Source organism: Herpailurus yagouaroundi, unplaced genomic scaffold (assembly GCF_014898765.1).
Source record: "Herpailurus yagouaroundi ecotype Mexico unplaced genomic scaffold, PumYag 184, whole genome shotgun sequence".
Taxonomy (NCBI): Eukaryota; Metazoa; Chordata; class Mammalia; order Carnivora; family Felidae; genus Herpailurus; species Herpailurus yagouaroundi.
In genome coordinates, this window is record NW_024412415.1 from 20,276,255 (window position 1) to 20,294,777 (window position 18,523).

Here is an 18,523-nt window from a genome sequence, read left to right on the forward strand (position 1 = left end):
TCCTTCTGAATTTTATTTTGTGAGGAAAAATAAAGGCCAGCTGAAATTCTCTCCTATTTCTTCTTGGATATATTTCTTCACCCCCTCTTCCTCCTTTCTTCCTCTCGCTTTTCTTTATCCTCTTCTTTTTACTCGTCTTCTCCTTTCTTCTCCTTTTTTTACCTTTATATATTTTTTTGCTTTATTTTTCTGAAACAAACTGAATTGTTTAAAAATTTAGAATCTTTTAGCTCCAAAAATTTACTTTTTTATTATGGCTCCACTTTTTATTCTGGTTTCTTTAGGAACATCATTTCTAGTGATAGGCTTTCTCCTTTGAGTCCTTGAGATATTGTTACCCTTTTCTTATGCTATAGATTTTGTTCTTCAGAAACCCCTTACTAAGCTTTGTATGTTTATTCATTCTCAACGAAAATGATCTATTCAGGTAATACATTCAGGTAAACCAGTAAGAGAAATAGCCACTTCTCAGCACTATTTGGTCACTGATACATCCAACATTTGCAGCTAGGGGTGCATAGATCAAATAGTCCCTAAGGCCCTGTTTAGATCTAACATCCTTTTATTTTAAAAACTATTCATATTTTTCAATCTCAAAATGTATCTTTTTTTATTTTAGAGAGAAAGAGATAGAGCATGCATGCGAGCAAGGAGAGGAGGGGCAGAGGGAGAGAGAGAATCTCAAGCAGGCTCTACACTCAGCACAGAGCCTGACATGGGGCTCGATCCCAAGAACTGTGAGATCATGCTTTGAGCAGAAATCAAGAGTCAGATGCTCAAGTGACTGATCTACTCAGGTGCCCCTCAGTCCTAAAATATTTCAAGTTAAAATAACTAAACTTTCCAAAACAATTTTTTTCCCAAAACAATTCTAAAAGGCTACCCGGCTAGCACAGTGACTTAATTCAAAGATTTGACACTTATTTCAAAACTTATTGATCACTGATGACTTTCACAGAGACACACTTCAGCATGTTTTAGCTACGGAAACTCACTGAAGTAAAGCAGGAATATGTTTCGATCAGTAATAAGTTTAAAGATAAAGCACAAAGATCTAAGAAACCATATTGTTCCAAGAAGCAAAATTAATTTAAATATACATTTGAATGATTACTATGAAGTTTAATTGGTAAAATACTGGGGAGTTTAAAATAAAAAGTTACCAATGCAAGCTAAATGTTATCACATAAAAACAAATAATCTTACATATGCATTTGCTATCCATCTATGTAGTATGGTGTTTATCTTTCATTTCACATCTTTACTGCATTTTAGTTCAGCAAGATTTTAAATGCCATAAAACAAAACAAAACAAAACAAAAAAAAACAAAACAGAACACCAAGACAGAGTTTGCTGTTTCTTTTTTGATGTGACAGAGCTGGGAGGGAAGAAAAGAAGCTATTTAATAAGCATGGGATATACTGTACCCTATTAGCCAGAGATCTGAAACCAAATCCCAATTTTTCCATTTAGTGATTTGGACAAGGAACACCTAGGCCCCAGTTTTACTATCTGTAAAATATATACATTACCTGTATCTAATATCAAAGCAAGATCTTATATCTAAAGCACTTAATACAATGTCTGCCAAACATAAATGGTTATATATTATAACCATTATAATTACCCATTATAATTACCATGAACTTCGTCAAATATATATTAAACACTGTGGAGTTAATGAGCAAAGAACAGGGAATAAACAGGAGGAAAGCCCAAGAAGGGGTAAGAGAAGGATACAGGTTCAAGTCAATAAGCCACTTCCTGGTTTATTCAACCCCCATCTTTTTTTTTTTTTAAACATATCCTAAAGGTTTTATTTACCATCTTTTATCTACCATCTTTATTTACCATCTTTGATGATGTCTAACAACTTAAGGGAAGTAGGCTACTCTCCCACCTGGAGTCACAAAACTGCCAGCTCTGATATTCAACTGTGACATTGCCAGAAAGGTTGTCCCTCATGAAGTCCTCATGCCCCTCCCCCTTTGAGAGTTCCACCCAAAATCCATGGGAACAGATTCAACCCCACTTCTGAGAGGCTTAGGCGGTTTGGCTAACATAGGAGTCACTTGAGAAGCTATAATATTTTTCATCTAATATTTTACAAGATGCTTATTGAGGATGTAAGGGTAATTATCAACTTAAAATATCACATGAATAATCATTATTAAATGTTTACAGTATTATTTATTCCCTCCCAGAATATGCAAAAATTATGGAGGATGAGAAGCTACCTCTTTTAAAGTTGTAATGGTATATCATAATCTGATAGTAATTAGGATCTTTTATCCTCAAAAGCTGCTCTTCTAAAAAGGACTTCAAATAAAGCAAGCAGTTCTTTCATCCTCCACCATGCCAATGTTTATTCACATAAGCTGTACTCATTCCTGAAGTGGAAAGCTTGGTAATCATGACCTACTAATGTTGGTGACAAAGGACACATTTCAGAAGCCCAGGTGTTGGTTTGAGACACAATCATCTAATTCCTATGGATTTTGAATAGTCAGGATTATGTAACAGGCATAGCCTGTATTTGAATTCTCATTCAGTGCTCATAAAAACTGTTAAGTAAATGAATAAAAACCACCATATTTTTATATTCCATTCCATGGGAAATGCGATCTCTTATATGCTGCCTTTCCCTCTTTGAGAAATAACTGCCTGATCAATATATATTTTCTTCAACTTGAAAATGCTTTTGTTTAATTCCTTTCTTTTATCCTGGGACAGGCAATCAACAGATTTCACTGAGTACAAATGCTAGACAATCAGATTCAAGGCTATAGCAAACCAAACCTGCCAGATGGGAGGAAAAGTGTATTGCAAAGTATAACACACATGTAACTTACATCTCACTTAAGTAAGCAACTTCTATAGTTTCAGCACCTGCAAAAGTAGTAAATGAATCAATTCAACCATATGTACACAGTCCCCACTTTACTGAGCAAACTGCAACTCTGCAAAGCAATTTTGCTAATTAATAGGGAAAATAGGGATTTATTCATGACTTCTGAAAACATTTTGTCAAAAGACACAAAACCTTTTACTGTCAGTTATAAATGTATAGGAAAATGAATAGTAAAACACTTAACACACTGTAATTGGAAATACTAGAAACATTGAGAATTAAAGTGTTTTATTTCTTTTTAAGATCTTATCAAGACTAGTTTGAATAAATCTCACTAGTCTTATCAAGACTAGTGAGAACTAGTTTCTTTTCACCACGTGCCTCGGTGGAATGTCCTCCTCCTTCCAAAGTCCGGATCCATTACTGATAATTTATCCTTTCTACTTGCAATGTCATAACATCCCAGAGTTCCTTTAATATGAAGTTTTTCCTCTAGTGTCACTTCCACCAGGACATCTTCATCTCCTTGTTCATTTATGTCATTAAGTTCACTTTCACTGAGTTCCCAGCTGCTTCTCTAGTCTCCCCATTGGTGGTAGTGTCAACATTCCCAAGCTCTGTAATCTTGTCAACTAACTCGTTTACCTTCTATGCAAATTCTACTCCAGTGTTACCACTTTTTCTTTCTTTGCTGCACTTTCATCTTTGCTGACCGATTCCCTCTTTTGATCATCCATGTTTGTAAAATATGACATGGGTTTATCACTGGGAATCAAGGCAGCAACACACCTACACACCTTGCTGTGTGTAAACTGAACGGATGAACACTACCAGACTTTGAAAGAAGCAACGTAGTTGATTACTGATGACAGATCTGTTATTTATGTTGTGATTTGTGGACTAAAATACTAGCAAGAATATTTGTTCCTTATGCAGTGATACACATTTTCTATACCATGGTAGCTGAAATCTGAACCTGTTTGTTGGGAGAGGGAGGTTATTTAATTAAACCCTGGGAAATGAAATCTGGGCATATCACACTGCAAAGTGAGGACTGCTTGCACATTTAATCAAGGAATTGGTCATTAGTACCTATCAAAAGAATACCATAAATTTATTATATAATTGGAGATAAAAGGTATGAATTATTCACAGAGGTTTCCTGCCCCTATGGAATGTAGTTAGGAAGGAAAAAATCTGCATAATTAACTACATTACCAGGTATAACCTGGTTGCTAGGGAGTGGTATCAACACCTGGCCATGGATGCAGGACCTGGAGTCCTAAAGTGACAATCGTGAATAGCATAACTATTAAAGCAATAATGGCAATAATGAAAAACCCTTTTAAACTAGTTCCTTCCTAATTCCATTTGTTTAGGGCTGTGACACTAATGTGACACTTGTATTTTTTATGCCTATGTTTGACTTAACTGAGCAGTATTTTCACATTTTGTGTAAGAAAAGGAAATGTGTATTTTTAGAGTTTAGTAAATGTTTCCACCCAGGCAGTTTCACAGAAGTGTTCAGGTACTGCTGAGTATATAATTATGATTTTTATTATTATTTTTCTTCCCAATGCAACTGTCCCTATCTCCTTAGGAAACACACACACACACACACACACACACACACACACACACAGCATGTACAAGAAGACTGAAGAAAAGCAGTTTGTAAAAGGGGATAACTTTTATCTGTGCATTTAAACAGTACCTTTTAAGAGGTTTTAGGCAAGTTTCTTAAGCTGTTGTTTTAAAAGAGTATAAAAATTTTTCTCCAAATAAGGACAGCAGACAGAAACCCAGTTTCCTTGCTAGAATTTTCTGTTTTCTACCATAGAAATCTCTCAAATTCTATAACAACACAATTAAAGACTTTAAATTACTTGGTGATTAGAAACTCAGACGAAGAAATGACACCTCCTGTTGAGTGCTTTGATGGAAGGCTTTTGCACTTACAAATACAGTAAATCAGTAACTTGCCTGACCATCATTTCATGATGTTTACTGTGGGAAGACACCAGCCACTGCTGCATCACTGCTCATAGAATACATAGAAGATGATCTGTAAAAGTTTTAACCACAAACCCAGACACTGATCGGGCTCTGATCCTTAGTGACACAAGAGGCAAATATGCAATTTGGATAAATTTTCCATGTTGCTCAGAGGCCTTTTCTCATCAACTGTTATTTCAACAATAGTGAAAAAAACAGACAAAAAATTTTTATTAATCAAGAAAACTCATTTCACCAGATTCTCGGTTAATAAAACATTTCACATTATAAAGAGGGAGTTTTCCCTATTAGACATTTGAGGGCTCTACATATCTGCTATCTCTATTCTATTCAACCCAGAAAGTCTTAGTGAAGAAAGGAGAATTCCAAAGTTTTTGGGCAGAATGTCCATCACTCTGGAGTTCTTTACTTAGAGTCCTTGATCTAGATAATCATAATATCCATGGATTTTTTTCCATAATTTTTGTATGTGGGCATTATGCATGAATCTTCAAGGAATTTAACAACTTTGAAATATTCTCTTATTAAGAATTGAATTATTATCATAATAAACTTGAAACCATTTACTAGCAGCTGTTAAATGCAAGACTCAATATAGTCTATATACATTTTTTAATTATCTCTTTTTAACCTCACCGCAATGCTGCCAGGTAAGTGGTTTTATCCCTGCTTTAAAAATAAGAAAATGAAAGTCCATGGAATTTTAATTAAGTGTTATCTCAGTGACTGAGAGCATCTTCATAATCAAAGCAGTCTGATTCCATTGCCCAGGATTTTATAGTATTTGAGGAAATCACAATCGCAGATTATTTATAGGACAAAAAATGAAAATATTTTTGTAGTAGAGGTGTTTGGACAGGGCTTCATAGGATAATGGATAAAGGGTATTCCCAACATGTGGTTTGTCTTGGTGAAAACATGAAGAAAGTTTTCAAGATTTAGGCTCATGAGAACAGCATGGACCAACAACACAGATTAACTAAAAGATCATCATAAGCACCCTAGGAGGGGTGCCTGGGTAGCTCAGCTAAGCGTCTGACTCTTGATATCAGCTCAGGTCATGATCTTAATGGTTTGTAAGTTCAAACCCCACATGGCGTTCTGCACTGACAGTGCAGGACCTGCTTGGGATTCTCTCCCTCTCTCTCCCCCTCCCCTGCTCACATGTAGTCTCTCTCTCTCAAAATAAATTTAAAAAAAAAAGCATCCCAGGAAAGCACTGGGTTTTTAGGACTCAATACATGGTACAGTGAGAGGTAGGCGTGAGTCTTTCCACAAGAGAATGTAGTGATGAGAATGATCCATCTTTTACTCAAATGAGAAGAATTATTTCTAAAAATAAATCTGATTGTGCCACTCATGGCCAAAAACTTAAGAGACTTCCACATGTGTGCTCATGCTATCTCCTTTAGCCCCTTTGTCTAAAAGATGAATTTCAACCTAGCCTTCAGGACCCTCCTTCAGGATTTTCTCCCTTGTAAAATCCATAACAATAATAGTGGTTAAGTAGTGTCTTTATTTTAAGCTCTACTCCTCCTCCCAAAGACTGTCTCATTGTTCCACAAAACAAACTATTGGGAAAATACCAGAAGCATTTTCATTTAAATTATGAGCAAATCAAAAACGTTATCTCTGTTAACCAAAGTCCCAGCAGGAACTGAGGGACTGAGGTTAACTGAGATTTTTTGGAAAGGATTTAATAAAGAAAGTATGTAGAAAGGTATGGGCAAGGGATATAAAGAAACCAAAAGGAATAGTGAACTATTGAACTACTCCTTGCATTAACAGTAACAAGAGAGGAAGCAGCAGCTAGAACCAGGAAAAATATTGTCACATAGTGAGAGCAGATGGAGGGGAACTGTGATATTTGGTTGTGGGATTTTGCCAGCACAAGGTGAACCCACAGGAAGGAGACTAAAGAAAAAAATACCTGAAGTCTCTTCCCTCCTTTTCATGTCTTGCCAGCACTTCCCATTGGCCAGACCCAAATAGACACTAGAGTGTAGAGACATCAGTGAAATTGTCAGCCTCTGAGGGCAGAGGGCAGAGGGCAGTGTGGAGAAGGGTGGAAAATAAATTTGGAGAGTCAAATGAAAGTTGACAAGCACATCTACTTTTAACATTATCATGGAACCGTGAATTTAAAGAGATAGTCCTGGCACACTCTGTGGCTGGTTGTCCCCCCATTTTGGTCAGGTCATACTGTCTGCTAAGGAAACCACTAATTCAAAAATGAAATGACCAGCTTCCTAGCACTTCCTAGGTTTAGGAGTATTTGCTTGGAGTTTTCTTCCCTTTACCAAGTAAAGAAAGCATTTCTTATCCTCCCCTCCCTTTCTTTGTTTCAATCCTTTTATTATCAGAGGAATGGGATGGGCAGGGGCAGGGAGTGAAGTCCTTGTGGTGAACTAGCTCTTAGCACGTCCTGTTGAGAGGTTCTGGCCTGAAAGTGATTCTCTAAAGGTAGAAATTGGAAGTCTCTTAGAACTTTTATTTCCAGCTTTGGTCATTAGCCATTTATTTTTACAAAAAGTTAAGATTCTGTTAATCTCATATATTGCATATGAGAGGATAAATTGTTAAGATCTCTATGGGATAGTTCATGGATTGGAAGAACAAGTATTATATGCATACTACACAAAGCAATCTAACGATTTAATGCAATCTCCATCAAAATACCAACAGCATTTTTCACAGAACTAGAATAATCCTAAAATGTATATGGAATCACAAAAGACCCTGAATAGCCAAAACAATCTTGAAAAAGAAGAACAAAACTGGAGGCATCATAGTCCCAGATTTCAAGATATACTACAAAGCTATAGTCATCTTAACAGTATGGCACTAGAACAAAAATAAACACATAGATCAATGGAAAAGAATAGAAAATCCAGAAATAAACCACAGCTATATGGTCAATGTTTGACAAAGCAAAAAGAATATCCAATGGGAAAAAGACAATTACTTCAACAAATGGTGTTGGAAACAATGGACAGCTACATGCAAAAGAATGAAATGAGACCACTTTCTTATACAATATACAAAAGTAAACTCAAAATGGATTAAAGACCTAAATGTGTGACCCGAAACTGTAAACATCCTAGAAGACAGCACAGGCAGTAACTGCTCTGATGTTGACTCTATTAACATTTTTCCAAATATGTCTCCTGGGGCAAGGGAAAGAAAGCCAAAATAAACTATCAGGACTACACCATAATAAAAATTTCTTCAGAGTGAAGGAAACAATCAACAAAACGCAAGAGCAAGCTAGTAAATGGGAGAAGATATTTGCAAATGTCAAAGCTGATAAAGGGTTAGTATCCAAAATATATAAAGAACTTACACAACTCAATACCAAAAGATAATAATAATAATCCAATTAAAAAATGAGAAGATATGAATAGACATTTTCCCAAAGAAGATATATAAACTTATGAATAATAAGTATTCTTTATAGTTTGGTTATAATAGCAAAAGATTGGAAACCAAATTATGTTTCACTAAATTATGATATATTCATATAATGGAATAAAAGTCAAACATTATTATAAATGTTTTAAATATTTTAATGTTTTAATTATTTGTAAACCTTTCAGTGATTTATTTTCATGCAAGTACTCATTGAACAATTACATCATAGTTAGTGCTGTAATATCCGAGGGTATATTAAAGAACAAAGGATAGCTTTATACATACTGAAATGGAATCATCTTAATAACATAGTTTTAGGTGAAAAAAATAGGGGTAATCCTAAGGATAGAACATGTGCTCCTATTTGTGGGGAAAAATATGTATGTTCACACATGTTAATAGATGTGTATATATTAAGAGGTTGGTGTTATTATCCCTTTTTTACAAATAAAAAAACAGACTGGAGAAAGTATCACATTCTGATCAGCGAATCATTAGTGATATAATTATGATTTGAATTCAAATGTATCTGACACCAAATCACAGGCACTTTCCAGTACATCAGGTTAACCCTTCACTAACCTTTACCAGGGGAGATAGACTATGCGTTTTTATTCCATGAATAGACCTTGCAAATATACATTATAGAACTTATCACACTACATTGCAGCACTGTGTTCATAGGTTGGTCTCTCCTGGACTGCTTCGGACTTCACGAAAGCAGGTGTTGTACAGAGCCATCTTGGTGGCCCCAGTGCTTTGGCATGGCATTTTGTAGAAAAGCTCTTACAGGAATGAAAAGCAATAATACATCTTTGTCCATAAGCAACAAATAGAGCTTAATTAAGTGCTTAGTAAGGCAACTGCAAGTTCTTTTAATGGTAATACTACTATACTAGCAAGGTATCTTATGATATCTGTGGACCATATGAAAGTTTAGCTCAGTGGGCTCAAAATGATTATACCAAAGCCTCACATCTCCATAGCAAGTTAGTGAACATTTATCAATACCTATTATGTGCTATTAATGAAAAGAACCATTCATTTCCATGAACACACTTTAAAGTCCCTAATGCAGAAAATGTGTACATCTATTATTAAAGTAGCCTGAAAGTTCAAGCCAGTAAATATCTGCTTGTTTGCAGGTCGCCCCTCGAAAGATTCAGTGGGTCAGATTTCTGTTCATGTGGACATCACCACTACCCCAGGAACTGGAGAGCATAAAGTCACTGTAAAAGGTATATATTGAATCCAGATACATCAGTCTAGTAGATTTTAACCTTTGTAATAATATAAAAAATACAATTTTTTCTGAGATTTATTTTTAAAAATATTTAATGATTTTAGGACATGCTCACAATTTTTTCCTGAAACCAGAACTTTTGATCTAAAACTGAAAAAAATCAATGGCACAGATATTTAGCCTGTATTATCTGAAATATCTAAATGGTTTAAATACACTGTTGATTACATGTCAAAACTATATACATTGAACATTGTGTCTAGTTGATGCTAGAATATACATTGAAGATTGCTGCTATGGTTGGCTCCTTAACCTGTGAAATTTTATATGTTAGGTCAGTTTATGCTTACTGATGAGGTTTTGGGGAGATGGGGGTTTGTGGGGTCCAGAGGCAAAGACCAAGAAAGAATTCTTGAAGAGGTCTTTGGTGTAAAAAGGTGATTTTATTAAAGCACAAGGACAGGGCCTATGGGCAGAAAGAGCTGCACTGCAAGTGTGGGGGTGATCTTTTTATGGAGTTGGGGGAGATAAAGTCAAGTAGGAGTTTCCAAAGAGACTCACATGCTAAAGACTTACTTCAGGCCTGGCTATTGTCAAGCTAAGGTTGTTTTTCCCTCCAGCAAGGCATTAACATTAAGACAGTAGGGAGTTCCTAGACTTGGGCCTATTGATGGGATAGCATTTTTCTGGTTAACTGGTGGAGATGCCCATCAGTTTAACCATTTGTGGGGTTTTTTTTTGTTTTGGATTGTTTGTTTGTTTGTTTGTTTATGTCCTTTCTTGTTTTGTTGTAGCTGGGAGTGTCCAGGAATGTCATATGTGTCCCACCTGGGGAAGGGGTTCTGTTAGCCTGCACTTTGCCCTCAGGTTTCCTCAAGCTCCCTCATCATTACTATTCACATTACTTACCTATTTACTTCTTTTTCTACGTGATTTCCAAAACTGTTTTTTTGTTTGTTTGTTTGTTTGTTTGTTTTTTTAATGACTAGTTCAGTCTATTGGTTTTACACTGCAAAAATACAATCTAAACACTGGGTCATTTTTGGGGCGCCTGGGTGGCGCAGTCGGTTAAGCGTCCGACTTCAGCCAGGTCACAATCTCACGGTCTGTGAGTTCGAGCCCCGCGTCGGGCTCTGGGCTGATGGCTCAGAGCCTGGAGCCTGTTTCCGATTCTGTGACTCCCTCTCTCTCTGCCCCTCCCCCGTTCATGCTCTGTTTCTCTCTGTCCCAAAAATAAATAAACGTTGAAAAAAAAAATTAAAAAAAAAAAAAAAAAAAACACTGGGTCATTTTTAAGGTGAAATTTAATGGTTAATATTTTGCTCAATAGAACCATATTCTCTATTTTATATCATTATAGACTTAGTCACATTATCCACCTTACTAAGAACCATGTCCTTCTAACACATTTAAACTGCATTACCTAGTGTATGTTTGCATTATAAAAGTAACACTGCTATAGTCTATAAAAGATTATGTACGGTATTGGTAAGTGGGAATGCCTACCTACACATGTCAGTCTTTAAATATTTTTCAAAAATATTTTGAGTCTACTTATCAAATGCCCAAAGTTTTATGAAACCTCTACTTAACTATTTTAATTATAATATACTTTTTTAAAAGATTTTCAAAGGATGAACAAAAGTATACATATGAGAATCTACACTGAAGAATTATGATGCCTGAAATTAGGAAACAGCCATAACATTTACAATAGGTGACTGGTTAAATACAGAATGGAATATCCATATAGTTAATTGGAACATATATAATTAATGAGAAAGCTATCTATGATAGACTTTAAATATATATATGTATTACATAAATAATATATAAATTATAAAATATTATAATATATATATGTATACATACATGTATACATATATATACACACATACACACACACATATATATATGACTATATTACATTGATCCCATTCTGTAAATAAAGTAATTAAATACTGAAAGTATACGTACCAATGTATTAAGTCATTTACTCTTACTGATAAAATTATAGACTTTATCTTAAACTATTTTTTATTTTCTGTATATTTTCTAGGTAGTTCATGAACATGTCTTCATTTTTCATATGAAAAACATCACATTTTTACTTAACCAATAGAGCTTAATTAACTGAGAGGAATGATAACATTTCAGTAGTAACAAATGACATTTGAATTGCAACGAACTTTTTACCATACCAATGCCACACAGCTTAGAGCTTAAAGCTAAATCAAGTACATTCCAGAGAGTAAATTGTTTGTTCTTCAAGGATATTTTCTTATCAATGGAGTAAGGGCACTATCAAGTTCAAGTTATGGTTTGATACATCATTTTTTTAAAAGTTTACTCTGAGGACCAAAGGAGAGGCTAAGATTCCACACATTTGTTTGCTAACATTTAGTATTCCTTTCCTCTTTTGGTTTTTAGTGATTGCTATTAATGATCTTAACTGGCAGACCACTGCAATGTTCAGGCCCTTTGTGGAAGTTTGTATACTGGGACCCAACCTTGGAGACAAGAAGAGAAAACAAGGCACAAAGACAAAAAGCAACACATGGTCACCCAAGTACAATGAAACATTTCAATTGTAAGTCCTTACCCGACTCATCTATTCAGCCAGGCAATAGCTATTGTACATCTTAAATGTATTGAGGGGTTTAGGGTAGGAATGGCACTGGGCTTTGCTAAGGAAAGCAAAACGTATAGTTTTAAGTATTCCTGTTGATCTCTCATCCCTGGCAAATTAAGACAGCTATGATTTTACTTTCCTCCCAGTGCTCAACAGCTGTTCAGTGTCTACCATGCATCAGGCCAAATTCTAGGAGTTTGGTATATATAACAGGAGGTCTCTGTTCTCATGGAAGTTACTCTCTAGAAGTGAGGAACACATGGTAAACAAATCACAAATAAACAAAAAGTTATCACTTGATAGTGACTACTACATAGAGAATTGAAACAGGCTGATGTAATAGATTGGTTGATTGGGTGCTTAGATTGGATGTTTGCAAAAGCCCCTCTGAGCATGTGGTGTTTAAATTAAAACTTGTAGGGGGAAAAAGAAAGAACCAATCATGCAAGGATGTGGGTTGAGAGCATCTCAGGCCAAACACAATTGCTAGTGCAGAGACTAAGGTGGGAGCACACCTGGCATATTTAAGAAATAGTATACGGTAGGCGAGGGAATGAGATGAAATGAGTTTGAAGACTTGACCAGAGTACAGGGACACAGGACTTTGCAGTCAGGGTAAAGAAGACTAGATTACATTACAAGTTGAATAGGAGGCCTTGAAGAATTTTCAGATAAGAAAATGAATGATCTCATTTATATCTTTAAATGATTATTCTGTTTGCTGTATAAAAATAATAATTATAGGGAAACAAGACCAAACATGTGAAGAGAAGTCCGAAGTCTATTGCAGTCGTTCTGGCAAGAGGTAATACTGACTCACCAGATGGTGGTAGGAAAGTGGAAGTAAAGAGTAGAGAGATGGAAAGAAGAGGAAAGATTCTAGGTAGGTACTGGAAGTAGAATCTATAGAACTTCTAGTCGACTCGAGGTAGCACATGAAAGAAAGAATATGTGATTAGGTTCCTGAAAACATTTAATTTAGGATAATTCAAGATAGCCTCATTACAAAGGAATTTACTAGGATATGAGAATGGAAGGACTATAAGCAATAGTGATGTAATCTGAGGCTAGGAGTGGCCAGGTTATTCCCCCTACTGTACGTGAAGGAGAGGAAGACTGGTTACTAAAACTGGGAAAACAAAAATTTCCTATGTCATCAGCCACCTCAAAAAGAGTAATGGCCTTCTAGGGATGGACAGTATCCTAGAGGCAGCATCAAACAAAAGGAGCCAGGGAAATAGACTCTGACCTTATTCTCATCATTACTCCTGATTTCCTGAAGTGCCTCCCTTGTGGCCAAAACCAACTAGAAGCCTCAGTATGAAGAAGCTTCATTGATATAATCCTTACAGGTCAGCATTCTATTGCAAAGTACAACGAGAAGGGTGAAAAATATATCCAGTTGAGGCAAATGCAAGTATCTGGCACTGAATTAAATCAAAGATGACCTCTAGGTTTTTTGCATAAGCAGTGGATAGACAGTGATTTACTGAGATGAGGGAATCGGGACAAGAGATGAGGAGATCAAGTACTGTTTTAAGTCTACTAATTTGAAAATGCCTGTAGTACATTCCACAAGAGGTATCACATATATTGTTGGATACAACTTGAGAACCATCTGCATGTAGATGTAATTCCATGAATCTAGATGAGCTGAGCTACAATCAAAGAGAGGACACCGCACCAAACCTTGGGGTTTACATACACATGCACACATGCTTACCGAAATACTTTCTCACTGGTTTGGTCTTCTTTGCTTGTTTGTTTCACATTCTTAGTTTCCCAGAGACTTTTCAGCACACTGAATTCTGAATACTAAACTCTGTTACCACTCATTAAACTTAGCTAACCTACCACATCTATTAAAATGGCTCTAATAGATTAATCATATCCATAATACTTCCTAATAAACCAGCTCACAAGATTCCACATATCTATCTCTCTAAATTATATGCAAATTTTGATTAAATTAAGTTTCTAGGAATTACTTGAATCACACAACATTCAGATATAACACTGTGAGGTACCAAGACCATGATTCTGGGAAAAAGACAGCATTATGATACATTTTAATTCTTCAGAAGATCTGGTTCCTATCATATTCTGCACTTCTATACTTACTCATCAGGCTTCCAGTTTCTTTCACATTATTTCGGTTGTGTCTAAAGTACGTACACACTTCAGTTATCAGTGTTGCCAAGAAACAAAAGTTTGACTCTGCAAATGTTTGATCTAAAAAAAGTCACCTAGAAAAGGAAGGGATTTGGAAGCTTCTACTGCTGAGGAACAGATGTGCATTCATTAGAAAGTCAAGGATATCTGAGAATGAAGTAAAATAAGGGGCAGGGGAGGATTATTCTCAGTATATTACCTCTCAGCCTTCTTCATTATGTTCAGTTCTGCACTGCCAAGTTGTTATTAGTGGAGGACACCCTCAGCCCCACACTTGACAGGTGTCTAACTGTTGCCATCAGAAAGAACTGGCATTGAAGCATCACGCTCCACTGGAACTGATTTACTCTGGAGATTTGTATCTAATTTGGCATCTTGTGAATAATCTTGTTGTCTGTGTTAGCTTGATAGTCTGTGTTGTTTATTCCCCAGAGAAAAGGCTCCTAGATATAATAGTATATCCAGGAGCCTGAGGTAAAGAAAAGAAAATATAACTCATGTTGAAATGGCATAGAAATTCTTGCAAGAACTACCCTTTACCTTGGCCAAGCCCCCTAGTAACCCCATCCTACCCCTATATCAGTGAGAAGACCATGCCTCCAAGAATTAAGTATAACAGATTTTAATTAAAGTTTATATTAATATGTTCAATATCAAGATAGTAAAGTATATTCATACTGACTTCTTATTTTTATCTAGGGAAAGCAATTTTTAAATTAGACTGCTAAGTAATACCTATGTAAAAACAATCTACATAAAATGTAAATGATATTTACATCAGAATTAAAACACCATGATACTCTATTTGCCAAATAGTATTCTGAGGAATGTATAAAATTTTCAACAATATTTTAGAACCTATTGATCCCTAGGTGAAGTAAAATTTTTGCTCAAAATTCTCTTTTTTAATCCACATAGCATTCTAGGTAATGAAAACCGGCCAGGGGCTTATGAACTTCATCTATCAGTTAAAGATTACTGCTTTGCCCGAGAAGATAGAATTATCGGAATGACGGTAATTCGGCTGCAGAACATAGCAGAAAAAGGAAGCTACGGGGCATGGTATCCCCTTCTGAAAAATGTCTCCCTGGATGAAACTGGTTTGACTATCCTTAGAATACTCTCTCAGAGGACCAACGATGACGTAGCTAAAGAATTTGTAAGACTGAAATCTGAAACAAGATCTGCTGAAGAGACTGCTTAAACAAATACTGCAAGATATCATCTTCAAGAATTCATAAACTATAACTGTTTGACTACTGCATGCATGTGCAAATAAATGGGAATGTTTAATAGTTCACTATGTTTCAGTGTTTGCCAGTACTCAGTGTCCACAAAGTATGTGGAAAACTTGCTGAACTTTTTATACCAATTCTGGTCTTTGGGAAATAAATGTTCCATGAAGTGCCAAAATTATGATGTAAAGTGAAATATCCAGCATATCTTTTAAAATGTTTCATTTCATTACCAGTTCTCATCCTTTAAACATACTAAAACACAACTAGGTGTTTTGTTTTGTTTTGGTTTTGGTTTGTCCATTGTCTTTTAAATTAGCTTATATTGCCCATAGATCAGAAGGCATTTGTTACCCACATTCTGTTTTATTTAGACTTACCTCATTGTAGATGTCATACAAAGAACTTTTTCTATCATAACTAGAAATACAGTCACTTCTAGAAAGTGTTTGTAATTTTATAGTTGCAGATCTATTGTGATGATTTTTGCATACAAATTAAAATAGAAAAGGTGGGAAATATTTTATGCTGACCAGTTTCCAACCTTTCTGAAATATCACTGTGAAGAAATGCTATTAAAGCAAACTTATACAAAGCAATGCTAAATAGAGTTTGTTAACAATGTTTGATATATTGACAAAACTTTGTTCTTTAAAACTGCCAAGGTCACATCACATTTGTAAAAAAGGTAAGTTGATGCATTTGCCATCTAGCACTATGTCTTGGCTTTACCAAATTTCATTCTTTAGAAAGTCATCGGATTAGGGATTTAGAAATGCAATGGAAGGTTTGTTTCTTCAAATTACCTATAATAAGTAACTATACTGTTAGTGTTTTCCCTCTGACAGTTATGACTATCTCCTTATTTATTTAGCACTATAATCATTTAATTGCTTTTTTCTTTTTAAAACTAGTCAACAATTTGTACTGAATGCAGCATTACTATATATTGCACTGGAGCAAAAATACGTGTCTTCATCTATTTAATGAAAAATGTAAAATAAGGTCTGAAGAAATTGCTTATAATTTTGTAATTTATGTTATTTATGAGCACAAAGGCATAAGATACAATAAGAAAACAACTTAGTACAGCTTGGTACATAAAAAATAACTAGATTGGATTTTCATTATGAAATAGTTTATGAATATTTGCATTTTCTGTGTTTTTATGGTTTGACTTTTTAGAGTCTGTATCTAAATACTTGGCTGTACAACAGTACTTCGTAATTGTACTTACGGTCATAACTGTTAGTGGACAACATACACATGCAGAAACAAGAATCTGTTACAATGATTGTGTTTTGTGAATAAGCTGGTCTGATATGCTAAGGACAGAAATGAATAGTATCATGACTCTCAGAACCATTCTGTTACTGGATGTGAAAACACATACGGGAGACATCCACTATTTCATGTTAAATTGTTAGGCAATTGCTTTGTTAATGACTTCTTCAAACGCATAGTACAATACTATCCTCTGGCATATGCATTAATAAATGGATGTTTATTGAACACACATAACACTGTTGTATTTTCTGCCTTTTCATTTCATTTATACAGCATAATTTCATTCCTTAGGAAGAAAAACCCCAGACCCTTTTTGCTGGATATAACATAACACTTTTCACATTATATGGTTCTACTCTCTCATTAAAATTTGAGAAACTTTTTCCAGGAGATGTATTCATGGAAACAGCTACATATTACAAGATCATGTCCCATGAGAAGAATACAACATCCAACATAAAAACAAGCCACATTCTTAAAAACTTATTATAAACTGTTTTATTATTTTGAATGATTAATTCTAGATTTATCTTACAGTGATTTTACAGAACACTGACCTGAGCTTTTCAGGAGTGCACTGTTATAAAGCACGATACTCCTGAAGAAATGGCAGTCTGAGTTCGTATGGATCACTTTAAAAAATTATGAGCTTATTATTTTTTCCTAGTATTTGTTTAATTGAACCTATTCATTCTGTCTTTTAAATATATACATATATATCAAATGCTAATGGTGACATTGTGAATTGAGTCTATTTATTAATACACAAAGTACAGGTAGTAATTTAGAAATAGTTCTAAATTCTTCAGGCTTTGTTGTTTCTCCCAAAACACCAAGCCTGTTGTGTTTACATACCCAAAAACACTGAAGTTCTTAGCGACCACTGTCAACTATAGGATCCATTAAAATGTGTGGCAATTTATTTTTCTTATTGTAGATAAGAGACAAAGTTCTGTTACTCATCTACAGTTAAACTTCACATTAGAAGTTCTTAAAGAAAGACATGAAAATCAAATTTGGCCAAAATGAAGTACTTAAAACCATAACAGAGCACTTACTATTTAAAGGAGTTCTGATGAATGATCATTTAAGTAATCAGATGTCCCCATCACTACCTGCTCTAATTCATCTCTTTCTAGGATAATTTATATATTGAATTTCCCTTAAATGAGGTACATTTATAAATGACAATTCTAGTTTAATGTTTTTCATCTGGACTTTTTTAAAAAAATGTTTGATGCGAGCATTATTTTCTCCTTTTCATTTCTCTAGCTTATACAAAGGCATGACTACACTATCTTTTTCATGAAGTAATAGAATAACATTAATCTTTACACTTAAATAATAAAAGAACAATCATTTATACGGGATTCAGCAACTATCCCTGGACAGCTGTCTGATTCCCTTGTTAACCACGTGCAGTACTCTTGGACACACCAGGAAAGAGACTGTTTTGCGTGGCACTACCTGTGTTTATCCTCACTCCAGCTCTTTGTCTGAAATAGCTGGCCCTTCCTTGCTCTCCGACTCCCAGCCCTCACAGATTGATGATGTCTCTGTTTGAGGCTTCCTCTGTTTTCTTAAAATCAAAAAGGCTGCTGCTGTTTGTTTTCTTAAAATAAAAAATAGGATATATGGCTTAATGGGGGATCAATTCCAGTTTGTAAATATCACA

The 18,523-nt window shown here is 35.1% G+C and overlaps 1 protein-coding gene across 6 annotated transcripts in view; it reads left to right on the forward strand.

Moving 5' to 3' along the window:
• UNC13C (unc-13 homolog C) overlaps nucleotides 1-17,082 on the forward strand; it is a 613,180-nt gene extending 596,098 nt beyond the window's left edge. For all 6 annotated transcript variants that reach the window (XM_040492731.1, XM_040492733.1, XM_040492734.1 and 3 more), the window contains 3 exons: nucleotides 9,425-9,517; nucleotides 11,953-12,112; nucleotides 15,245-17,082. In XM_040492731.1, coding sequence (XP_040348665.1) covers nucleotides 9,425-9,517; nucleotides 11,953-12,112; nucleotides 15,245-15,530 — 539 coding nt within the window. In that variant the 3' untranslated portion in view covers nucleotides 15,531-17,082. The remainder of the gene's footprint in view (nucleotides 1-9,424; nucleotides 9,518-11,952; nucleotides 12,113-15,244) is intronic.
• The last annotated feature ends 1,441 nt before the right edge of the window (nucleotides 17,083-18,523 follow it).